At 42.1% G+C, this 12500-nt stretch overlaps 1 protein-coding gene across 8 annotated transcripts in view; it reads left to right on the top strand.

Annotated features, from left to right (window-relative positions):
- The window catches only part of LOC143028367 (ras-specific guanine nucleotide-releasing factor 2-like), a 311642-nt gene that overhangs the window by 243504 nt on the left and 55638 nt on the right, over positions 1-12500 (top strand). For 6 of the 8 annotated variants that reach the window (XM_076190336.1, XM_076190337.1, XM_076190338.1 and 3 more), the window contains 3 exons: positions 332-540; positions 1651-1739; positions 8212-8310. In XM_076190336.1, coding sequence (XP_076046451.1) covers positions 332-540; positions 1651-1739; positions 8212-8310 — 397 coding nt within the window. The remainder of the gene's footprint in view (positions 1-331; positions 541-1650; positions 1740-8211; positions 8311-12500) is intronic. The other 2 variants (XM_076190340.1, XM_076190342.1) reach the window with 1 other exon arrangement.

Raw genomic sequence — 12500 nt, 5'->3', positions numbered from 1 at the left:
CTCCTTGGGCAGATCCGTGTCATCTTCTCCCGTCTTTAACGCACCCAGAGAACTTATACTAGTTTAGACGGTCAGCGCTAATTGTCATACCATTCAACGCTGCCAGCACAAATCAACTGCACAGAGCCACAACAACGACGACCCCTTGTCTCTGTGCCCATATTCTGCCCTTTTGGCAAGAACTCCCCCACCCGTCACTCCCTCCCTCCCTCCCTCCCTCCCTCCCTCCCTCTCCGAGAAGGGCCTGTCACCCGTCCGTCCCCACCGACGACGCCAGTCCTCAACCACCCTGCCCCCCCAACAGCCCCCATCATGCCCTCTACCCCCCTAGGTCCCACACATTCGGTACGCCACGCCGGAGCGGCTTCTGGAGCGACTCACGGATCTACGATTCCTCTCCATCGACTTCCTGAACACCTTCCTTCTCACTTATCGTGTCTTCACGGACGGTGTGATGGTGCTCGAGGCCCTCAAGAAGGTCTACTACAACCCTGACGTCCCAGACCAAACGTCGGATTCGAGGGATTCTTCAGTTGAGAGGTAAGAAAAAATATATATATATAATATATATATATATATATATATATATATATATATACATACATATGTATATATATATATGTATATATACATATATACAGTATATATATATACATACATATGTATATATGTATATATATATACTGTATATATATGTATATATACATATATATATACATATGTATATATGTATATATATATATATATATATATATATATATATATATATATATATTATCAACCACAATGCACTTTAATTCTAAGCCATCAACATCAAGAGACCCGTGGAGGACAACATGCAGAAATTGAAACGCAGTAAGGCCAAGGACTCGAACCCGGCTAGCGCGTGACAAGTGCTAGGGACTTAACTGACTCTAAATTCACATTAAATTTCTTTTACATTTACATTTCACAATTGCATACTACAAAATTTTACAAATATATTTTTTTACAATTACATTTTAATTCAAAATTACATTTCATTGTAATGATTTTGCATATGTTAATCTTATCTTTGTAATGAGAATGATTTTCCTCATTTTCTCGATAATAAGAGACCAAGTCCAAAGTCATCTTTACCTACTTAACAGTAAATTTGGTGTTCCTTTTACTGTAGTGTAGAGAGACAGCAGCTCAGACTAAATGGGTTATCACACTGGGCCTCCACGAGCTTCGCCAGCGCCTACAGTTCGTTCAAGTAAAAACAACTTCGGTTACAATATCTTACTTTTCAAATCTCCAAATATCAAATTATCTTACCGTTATACATAGTAAAGCTGAAGGATGAATTAAGATATTGTAAACCCATACGAATGTTAGACATACTGTTGAAATGTCCTTAGAGAAGTCTAGATTTCTGTAAACGAAGTCACGTTCTAGCTATTCAAATGAAGGTTGGAGGTAGAATGTGAGAGGAAAATAGCCCAGTGTGATCCCTTTAACACGTTCAAACAGTCATCATGCTTTTCTCACCATACATACCGACGTCGTTAGATTAGAGCTGCAGAAGCTGTAACCCACAAGGTATTGGGCGCTCTTGCTCTGGAGGATTGATAAGCCTGACATCGAAATTTGCCTTCATAGAGTGTACACTCTTGATCCCGTCCGCAGGTCTCCCGAGTACGTGGCTTCACCGCCGCCCGATCTGGATAGCGGGCGCAACTCGCCTCGACGCGTGTCCACCTTCAGCGCCTTCTCCGGTAAGTACCACTACATTCGTTCGTACCAAAGGTGAGCGGGTCAACTCCCCCAGGTATCCTGTACCTGTCATGACTCTCATTTTGAGATCCTGCAACTGTCTTCGGTTGATATCACTGCTAAGAAAAGGATAATAGGAGGTCGAACTCTGGAACTGGAAAAGAAGGAACAACTGTTACCCCATCACCTTACCATGATTCTTGCTACCTTCTCCATCTTGGGGTTGCCAAGAGTGAGGCAACAACTGAGACTGACTGTAGATTCAATCATTATATTTATTTTTCTCCGATAGTCTAACAACAGCTCCATTCTTCCATTTGACACTCAAATTCCTCCGGCGATGGTATGTGATGGTGAGATTAGGAAAAGGTGATATTTGGAAACCCATTGTCACAACCCACGCGGGTTGGGTCTGGGCTCAGTGGTCGTTCTGTAGTAGGATAAAGCCACCGGGAGTCACACATTCACGATTCTCGTCAAATGTTATGAATTTGAAAAGCAGTAAGACAACTTCGCTTTCAGTATTCTAGACTTCCCTAAGGACATCTTCAACAATGTGTCCAATATTCGTACAGATTTGACTTCTCTTAGTTCGTCATTCAGTTTCTCAGTATATGAAGCAAAGGTGATTTGACAGTTGGAGATTCGACAAATAAAATATCGTAACCGAAGTCGTTTCTGCTCAAACGAACTCACTTGAGTCGCGTATGTGTGACAGGGGCTTAAAGCGCGGTTCACATGAGCAGTGTTGCGGCACTGAACTCCCGTTTTCAATGCTGCGGCAGCACTTTTTGTAAACAAGTTCCGTATTCCCGAGGTACCGTGAAGATAGTCATCTTGCTGCTAACACAAGACCCCACAGGAAACTTTTGTGGCCTTCTCACAATGAAATTACCTTGTACATGATGTTTGACGAGTTGGTGTGGCCTAAATGTGTGGTGAAATTCCTATGCGAGTTGACAGAAGAGCATAGATGCCTCTGGGACCCAAGATATGCTGACTCCTCCAAGCACAAGCTTCGTGCAAAGCTGTTCACAAAAATAGCCCCGGAAATCAGGACTCAGTACCCGATAATGAACAATTTGGCTGGAGGTAAGGCTTCTTTCACAATGTTTCTTTAATGTATATGATAGAAAGAGATGTGTAGGTACCTGTGCAACCAATTATATATAATGGTAAACCGGGTGGTGTTTGTAAACACTAGCTAGTACGAGGCTGGCCGCAAGGTGCGCTGCCGCTCGCAGGAACAAACTCCAGTATCGTGTTAACAACGAGTTCAACAAAACGGGAAAAAGCTGCCGAAAAAAGAGAACTTGATACCGCAACAGTGTTCGTGTGAACCACGCCTAAGAGACACTGCAGTTCGACAGCACTATACGCGACCGAACAGCCTTCTTTAGGCTCCACTCCACACTAACGATGTCTCAGATACGAAGGCAATCTATTTCTCATAAAATCCTGTTGCGGATCAAACCGCGCAGGTAAAGGTATCTATTTCGGCGGATGTGGACACAAATCTGTGTTATACATACCTCCTTGGTTGTGGCCGCGGATTTATTTATTTATTTATTTATTTATTTATTTATTTATTTTTTTTTTTTTTTGCATAATCAATATACACTTACGTAATTGAAAAGTTTCAGCCACACTTAATCGCTTGAGCGTATACTTAAGTGTGTTATATTGATGCGGGATGGGTACCCAACTTCTCAAACATCTAGCAAGTTAATCACTATTACTGGCTACTGGTGTAAACCGCAAGCTGCCACATTTAACATTCGAATCTGAGAATTAGCAACATTTTCTTGAAAAAAATCTCCCCAACAAACTGTTCCTCTTTGCATATATAATGCCAGTTCCACTAAATAGATGATCAGTGGTAACACTGCTGGACAAACTTTCCTAATTCTGGGTACTCGATAATGTTTGCTTTCTACCCTTTCAACAGATCTTCATCTGCCCCCAACCTTTCATACTTGCAGTGTTTAAGAACCAATACCCTACCAATACCCCGTCTTTAGATATTGACTGCATGGTGACATGCAATCAGCACTTTAGGCACTATATTTAGACGCCTTCGCGACGAACCAAATCCAAAGCATCGTTCACCTCTATTAGAGTAAAATTGTTACATAAAAAGAAATGATGAGATGTTTTGGTTTACCTCTGTCCCTTCCTTGTGCCGCACCTCCAAACCTATCCATTACTACGTCTATGACTACTTCCTCTTTTTCTGATCCTTCTATGGCGGGGAAAAGAATATCGCCATCGGGTTTCCAAGCGCATCATAGGAGATGGATAAGAGGGACGGATTGAGGGGACTAGGGATCCTCCGTTCTGAATTTTTCTCCCACGAATTGTCAAGGTGTAAAAGGGTCTGGATAGAATAATGTAACCATAATCGTAGTAAATGGGCCATTAAATGTGTGTAGATATGGTGAAGATGAGAGTATTATGTTTGTGAAAAAATTAATGTGTTAGCGTTGAGTGGGACGAAAGTGAAAGGGAAAAGTGCTTTGGAGTTTGGGAGTGTAGTGGGTATGATGTCAGGAGTGGCGATGGGGCGAGGGAGTGAAGGAATGGCATTATTAGTAAATGATCAATTAGGTAAGCGCTTGGTGGAGTTAACGTAAGTGCCATCAAGTTGAAAGAAAAACTGGGATGGTAAATATGGGTTTCTATGAGTGCATTTTCTCCTGCTAGTGAGGAAATTGAAGAGAAGAAGGATGCATTTTGGATTGATTGTGAGCGCGTAGGAAGATTTGGGAGAAATGTAAATGCAGTAGTGTTAGGGGATCTCACTGTCATCATCATCATCATCATCATCATCATCATCATCATCATCATCATCATCATCATCATCATCATCATCATCATCATCATCATCATCATCATCATCATCATCATCATCATCATCATCATCATCATCATCATCATCATCATCATCATCATCATCATCATCATCATCATCATCATCATCATCATCATCATCATCATCAACAACAACAAGCTAGGGAACGCGTTGCTTTACTCATATGTCGGCGGCAGTGTCCACGGTCTCTTCGAACAACCTCCATGCAGACGCCCACCCTTCCCACTCCAAACAATTCTCGACAGGCTTGATCGACTTGCCCCAACCATGAATTCTGTGGGGGAACCTTACGTCTCCTCCATCGAGGGTTGTCTCTTGTGGCGACAGCCCGGTGAGTAGAATCATCATCAAAGAAACGTACCACATAATGCCCATATAGCTGGCGTTGACATTCACGAATCATGCTGGTGACTGTCCTAGACTGAGTTTCTCGGTACAATAAGTAGTTTGGTATAGTCATTCCAGTGATACCCCATGGTTCTCCAATGTCACTTGGTACCTAAGACATCAAGAAGACTCTTCACGTCAGCATTCACTGTCAATGTCTCACAGCCGTACAACAAGATAAGAAGCACAAGTGGCTTGAAGATTTGGATCTTAGTCTTTCTGCATGAATTCCGACAACGCCATATACTCTGATTGTGTTCATAACATCATGGGCAATATCAATTCTTTTTAGGACTTCCTGACATTACATAACACCACTGTTATGCACTATACTACCAAGGTACGAGAAGATTTCGAAGCCTTCAATGTCTTACCCACATGCAGAGACAGACTAATCTGTGCCACTCAGTAAGTCTTAAAGTGCCTGGACAATATTCTTGGCCCAGAAGAACTGGAGTCCAAGTGGCCTCGCCTCTTTGCGTAGTGACTTGAGGGCGACAACCATGGCTTCCAGCGACTCCGCGAGAAGGACAGCATTATCAGCAAACACAAGGTCAGTGACCTTAGTGTTGCCAGTTCTCAGTCTCAGAGATTTCAAACATATCAACTTTAGAGACCGAAAAGAAGTACGATCCAGGACGATTACACTCGGAATCACATACGCGGAAGCACTACGATCCGTCAGGCGAACCACGCAAAAGTCACACCCGAACGACTACACAAAGAAAAATCACCCATATGATATTAGATTACCATACACAACTCCATGCATCTTCCTCACTAGTGCCGTTAGAAAAACTTAACTCAACCCTCACCCACTTCTACCCTCACAAGTCCATCTCATTCCCTACATATAAACCCACCAATCCCTATCACTCCCCTCAGCACCTACACCCCTACCACCCAAGAAAGGACCCAATTCACCAGCAGAAACCATGGAAACTGTAATGGAGTACATAAACTCCACACCAGTTAACTTCACACTCCAAGAGCGTCATGAACCCATTCTCTCCAGACAACAGAAGTAAATTATCTCCCATGTTCCATATCAATGGGAATATGCAGAGCCTCAAAATTGGAGGTACAACCCGCGCACCCTATTCAAGTTTGTAAGAATTCTTAGTGTCCCCATTAGAGCCAATTAGAAGGAATTGGTACATGTCAAGTTCAACTCACCCCTCTCAGCTCCGCACACGAAATCAACACCCAAATGTACAAAAGAACCCTCCCCCCCAATTGCAACAGGTATAAATCGTGCATCACCCCCCATTGATACACAACTCAAAACATCCACCACATCCTACCAACACAAATAATAACAAATTTATTAAATTACGACGTTTCGTTTGTTGAAGCTTTTTTTAAGTACTTGAAAATACTTCAACAAGCGAAACATTGTACATTTATTAAAGGTTCCATCTTCATATGGTGTCTAGTCTGACCAAACCTTTTCTACCCCACCCAATAACCATCTACTCCCTCTATTGTCCATCATTAGAAAATATCACTTCAGAAAGAGAATTCCTTATCCAACTACCCTCCCTCACCGCGACTTTATTTTCCATTGGGAGACTTCAATGCAAGACGCCCTCTTTGGGAAGATACAGTAACAACTCTGCGAGGCAAACTAATATTTTCCCCCACTAAAAACACCTTATCATTATACAACACAAAACAACCTACCTTTCACTTCCAAGCAGTGCCCTACACACCCACCGTCCTATTCCAATGGACACCAGACCTACACTGTGGTGACGACTTTCTATGTCTCCTTAAATCCCTTACAGATTCCCCTACACCAATGCCACCTCGACGGCTTCTTTTTAGGTAGAAAAAAATAAATCAATGAAATAATAATAAAAAAAAAAACAATCAAGCAGGATTATGCACCACCGAGATAGTAGATTATCCAATAGCTGACGCAAAACTGATCTTCCTTACAAAATATGTAACATCAGTGGCACTACTATCGATTCGAAGGACCTCACGACACAATCACCTGGTGAAAGCCAGACAACGCTACATCCAATAGAGCAAAGAAGAGCACAAACCTGGAGGACTTCATACACATACACACACGCGCATGCGCGCCCCGTACACATACAAAGCTCGTGCGTGGATATTTGCGTTTTCTCTCTTATTTTTTTTATTTCCTTCTTTTGATTAATTAATCTATTCATCTATTTATCTATCTACTTATTAATTCTTTACAGACTGATCACCCTTTTACTTTGTAAAGTTTCCTTTAATTGTTATATACCTAATTTGTTTAAATGTAAACAGTGTTTTGAAACATACAGATTATGTGTGGAGACGACTAAGTAACCAATGCCTGTGTATAATAATTATCTATTTCTGTTTATGATAATACCTAATATTCATTCATAATACTAAGTTTTAATAATGGAATGTTTCTATTCGTAACAATAATCAATATATATTTATAACAAAAGTCGTACGGTCTGAATGTCGACACTCCTAACCTTGTCTAAAAAATAACTGCTTGGGACTAACAAAGGGGAAGAAATGTGTGAATCAGGGAAATATAAGAAGTACATATTTCTACCTAAATACAAACACACATGCGTTACATGTTTTCGTTCAACATCTTGTAAGATACAGATTATATTCCCGACTGAATTAATTCATTATGTCAGCAATCCAGAATTGATTTAAGTTCCGAGATATCGTTCAAATAATTATTTATGGTTCATTATATACTAGATTTCCCAATCAATTGAGTGATAGATGTATCTTAAGCCCCAGTCACACATTCAAGAATCTCGTAAAATATTCTGAATTTGAAAAACTGGAAGTTGACTTCGCTTACAATATTCTAGACTTTCCTAAGGACAATGAGTCTAATATTCGTATAGCTTTAACTTCTCTTTGTTTGTCATTCAGCTTCTCAATATATGACGCAAGGGTTACTTGACATTTGGAGGTTCGAAAAATAAAAGGTCGTAACCTAAGTCGTTTCTACTCAAGCAAACCCACTTTAGTCGCGTATGTGTGACTGAGGCTTTAGCTTCATTTCTTCACCACCAATTCACTTGGTCACCAGATCGCGAGTTGTACTTGAGACCGTAGTGTGCATGACTCAAAGCGCGGTTCTGGGTGTCGTCATTCATTCCGCTCGAGCATGCCGACGTTGGCGCTCCGTGTAATGCTGGCCATCTCAACCGCCGCGGTACTTCTTCCCCGTTCTCACGCAGGATTTGAGCTCGACCAACCCCGCGACAGATGCTGGACCTTTGATGCTCAGGTGGCTAAGGCTTCATCCAACCAGCACTGGCGATGGAGCTTTCGACGATGTGAGGTTTCCTCTAACCTTTCTTTCCTTTAGTAACTTTTGGGGCCAAGCATTAAACGTCAAATCTATAATTTCTTGTACAAAGTTTGCTAATTCTGCAATATTTAAATTACTTTAAGATGCTCATATTGGGCAACGCTCTGAACATTGAATTTATGATTTCCTTTCACAAATACCTCTGATTCTAAATCTTTGTATGACCGTATGCTATGTAAATTTGCCCAAGTCCTAAAATAAAACGTATAATTTTCTTTAATAAGGTACATTTATTCATAAGATTTTAATTACTATTTAAATGTTGAGACATTGTGACAAGTTAAGGAAGATGGATGAAAAAGGCACGTATTTTAGGCCAAGTCTCTGCCTGAGCGGTTTAGCTATAAGCAATAAAGTCGAACCAAGACCCGTGTCTTTGTCCACCTTCCTTATCCATACACTCGAACATGTATATATCTATACGTGCACACACACACGAACATATATTATATATATATATATATGTATATATGTAATTATGTACATATCTATATATATGTCATACATACACACACACACACACATACGCACACACACACACACACGCATGTATATATATATATATATATATATATGTGTGTGTGTGTGTGTGTGTGTGTGTGTGTGTGTGTGTGTGTGTGTGTGTGTGTGTGTGTGTGTGTGTGTGTGTGTGTGTGTGTGTGTGTACATATATACACATATGTATACATAGATACATAGACAGAAAGACAGATACATAGGTAACTAAATAGACATATAGATCATTAGAGAGGTAGATGGATAGACGAATAAATAGATATATGTGTGATAAATATTTCAGAGTATATCTCAAACGTATGATTATACTTATTAAACTTCTATTCACATAAGAACATGATTGTGACCCTTCATTGTTTCTTGACCCCTTTCTCTCTCCCTCTCTCTCTCTCTCTCTATATATATATATATATATATTTTTTTTTCTCTCTCTCTCTCTCTCCCTCTCTCTATCTCTCTCTCTCTCTCTCTCTCTCTCTCTCTCTCTCTCTCTCTCTCTCTCTCTCTCTCTCTCTCACACACACACACACACACACACACACACACACACACACACACACACACACACACACACACACACACACATACCGAGGCTGTGGATAACGACAGCAGGTTGTGGACTGCATAGTCTTACTACAGCAATCATTATCTTTCCCAAGTCTTTTAGTTCTTCATACCAACTTCGATAATTTTTTATTACTGTTCTCATGTTGTAAATGAAAACCAGACTTGACTGTAAAGTCTGCCATTGTTTGTCACCTCCGACCATTTCTATTGTAAGTATGTGCTACTTAAGCAAGAGATAAATCTCAGTGTGACGGTAGAGTATCCTATGAATATTATGGTATATGAATGCCCATATGTCGACCTATTAACAAATACCGGCCTTTTGCTACTGTATGCCATCCACGTGGCTATTTCCTCCCTAATTTCAGCTGATCCTCTTGAACCAGCGAGATATTTCCAAACATTTCCTCTGCTTGAGCCTAAGCGCAAACTGAGACGCAGGCGACACAGGCGACGCAGCACAGAACAACGGCAGACTTCCTGTTGCTGAATCAAAATACAGTTTGAACTTCTATCTCATTTGAAATGCTGAGGTAGTATATATGGAAGCATTTCAAATGAGAGAAGTTCAAAATGTACCTCAATTCAGCAACAGGAAGTCTACTTTTTCTGTGCTGCGTCGCCTGCATCTCCTGCGTCTCAGTTTGCGCTTAGGTTAACAGCAGACGATTTAGCCCAAATAAGATCATGATAAATCAAGGCCCCATTTCAGACCGTCTCCTAGATAGAGTCTGAAAAATAATTCTGGAAAACACGTCATTGTTGTATACGGATTATTGAGAAACAAGCAACATTCAGGCGACGAATCAAACCGTTTTTTACAATAAATATAGGTTATTACCACCTAAAAGGAGAATCAAATATAATTCCAATTTGAAAATTTGACTCATCTTTTTTCAAAAATAATAATACATTTGATGTTTATGTTCACATGTACAAGTTATCAAAATAGATTTGTGCATTATTCATTAATTTTCTCTTAGATAAAATGTAATTTGATAAAACCAAAAACAAAGTCATACATTAAAAGTAATCTAAACGAGTCAAATATCTAATTATTTTGAGAGTTGCTGTTAGAAAAACGGATACTTCTTTCATGATTTTCCGTGCGCCAGGAATTAATTATTTCTAAGAATTCAAACGATATAACGGTATTTGCGATTTCATTCCTACATATCAAGATACTCTTAGATACGGTATGTAAGTGAGACCGCACACTTCAACCGCAAAGTACAAAGCAGCCTGACACTGAAATCAACGCTAACCCATCTATTTTTGAGCGAAAAATCAGAAAACACCGACAGATCAAGCAAGACTCCAACAAACTACACTAGAGAAAACAGCGTAACATAAAAGGCGACCCTAATATCCTCTATGCCTGTTTCCTCACTGTGCCAAACCCAAAGGCACATCTTGAGTTGGTTTTTGTCGAGGTTTTTGATCGTTTCGTAGAAGGTTGTTGGGTTTGAAGGACTGAAAAAACCATGATCGTAAAGCGTTGTAACCGTAGAACTCATCTTATAAAATGTTGCCTTTGACGGACCGAAAAAATAAATTTTGCAAAAAATACGAGCACACCTAAATACCTCACCGGCCCTCACTGTACCTCACCAGGCTTCATCGGAGTTAATTTTGGGCACTGTCATGATGATTAATCATGGAGTGGAGGGGTCTGGGAGTGGAGGAGTCTAGGAGTGGAAAGGTCTGGGAGTGGAGGGATTTGGAAGTGGGGATTCTGGGAGTGGAGGAGCCTGGGAGTGGAGGAGCCTAGGAGTGGAAGGGTCTGGGAGTGGAGGAGTCTTGGAGTGGAGGAGTCTTGGAGTGGAGGGGTTTGGAAGTAGAGGGATCAGTGAGTGGAGGACTCTGGGAATGGAGGAGTCTGTGAATGGAGGGGTCTGGGAGTGTAGGAGTCTGGGAATGGAAAGGCCTGGGAGTGGAGGGGTCTGAGAATGGAGTGGTTTGGGAGTGGAGCGGTCTGGGAGTGGAGGAGTGTAGGAGTGGATGGGTCTGGGAATGGAGGGGTCTGGAAGTGGAGGGTCTGGGAGTGGAAGGTTCTGGAAGTGGAGGGATCTGGGAATGGAAGGAGTCTAGGAGTGGAGGGGTTTGGAAATGGAGTGGTCTGGGAGTGGAGTGGTCTGGGAGTGGAGTGGTCTGGGAGTGGAGGGGTTTGGAAGTGTAGGGTCTAAGAGTGGAGGAATCTAGGGGTGGAAGGATCTGGGAGTGGAGGGGACTGGGGATGGAGGGGTCTGGGGGTGGAGGGGTCTAGGGGTGGAGGGGTCTAGGGGTGGGGAGGGGTCTAGGAATGGAGGGGTCTGAGCGTGGAGGGGTCTGGGAGTGGAGGGGTCTGGGCGTGGAGGGGTCTGGGAGTGGAGGGGTTTGGGAGTGGAAAGGTTTGGTAGTGGAGGGATTTGGGAATAGATGGGCCTGGGAGTGGATGGGTCCGGGCGTGGAGGGCTCTGGGAGTGAAGGGGTCAAACCCCTCCACTTCCAAACCCCTCCACTCACAGACCCCTCCACTCCCAGTCCCTTCCACTCCCTGACCCTTCTATTCCTAGAATCCTCCACTCCCAGGCCCCTCTACCCCCAGACTCTTCAATTCCTCGACTCCTCCAATCCCAGATCCCTCCACTCCCAGACCCTTCCACTTCCAAATCCCTCAACTCCCAAACCCTCCATTTCCAGACCCCTCTACTCTGAGACTCCTCCTCTCCCAGGCTCTTTCACACCCAGACTCTCCACTCCTGAACTCCTCCAATGTCAGACCATTCCACTCCTAGATTCCTCCACTCTAGGCCCCTCCACTCACAGATCCCTCCATTCCCAGACTCCTCTACTCAGACACCTCCATTCCCAGACACACCCTTTCGATGGCTAATCATCATAATACGTCCAAAATCAACAACGGTGAGGCCCGGTAAGGCCCGGGGAGGTATTTTGGTATATTCAAAAATTCAGCCACAGAGTCGACTTTGCGTGGTGTCGCCTTTGATGGACTGAAAAGGCCAGTTTTGTAAGAGCGTCACAACAATGTGTCTATAATTCGTAAAAGTTTAACTTTTCTTAGTTTGTCAT

The sequence above is a fragment of the Oratosquilla oratoria genome, chromosome 9, assembly GCF_046742065.1.
Source record: "Oratosquilla oratoria isolate Oo_2021 chromosome 9, ASM4674206v1, whole genome shotgun sequence".
Taxonomy (NCBI): domain Eukaryota; kingdom Metazoa; phylum Arthropoda; class Malacostraca; order Stomatopoda; family Squillidae; genus Oratosquilla; species Oratosquilla oratoria.
Note: the sequence above shows the minus strand (reverse complement) of the source record. Positions and strands in the feature narration are given on the sequence as shown.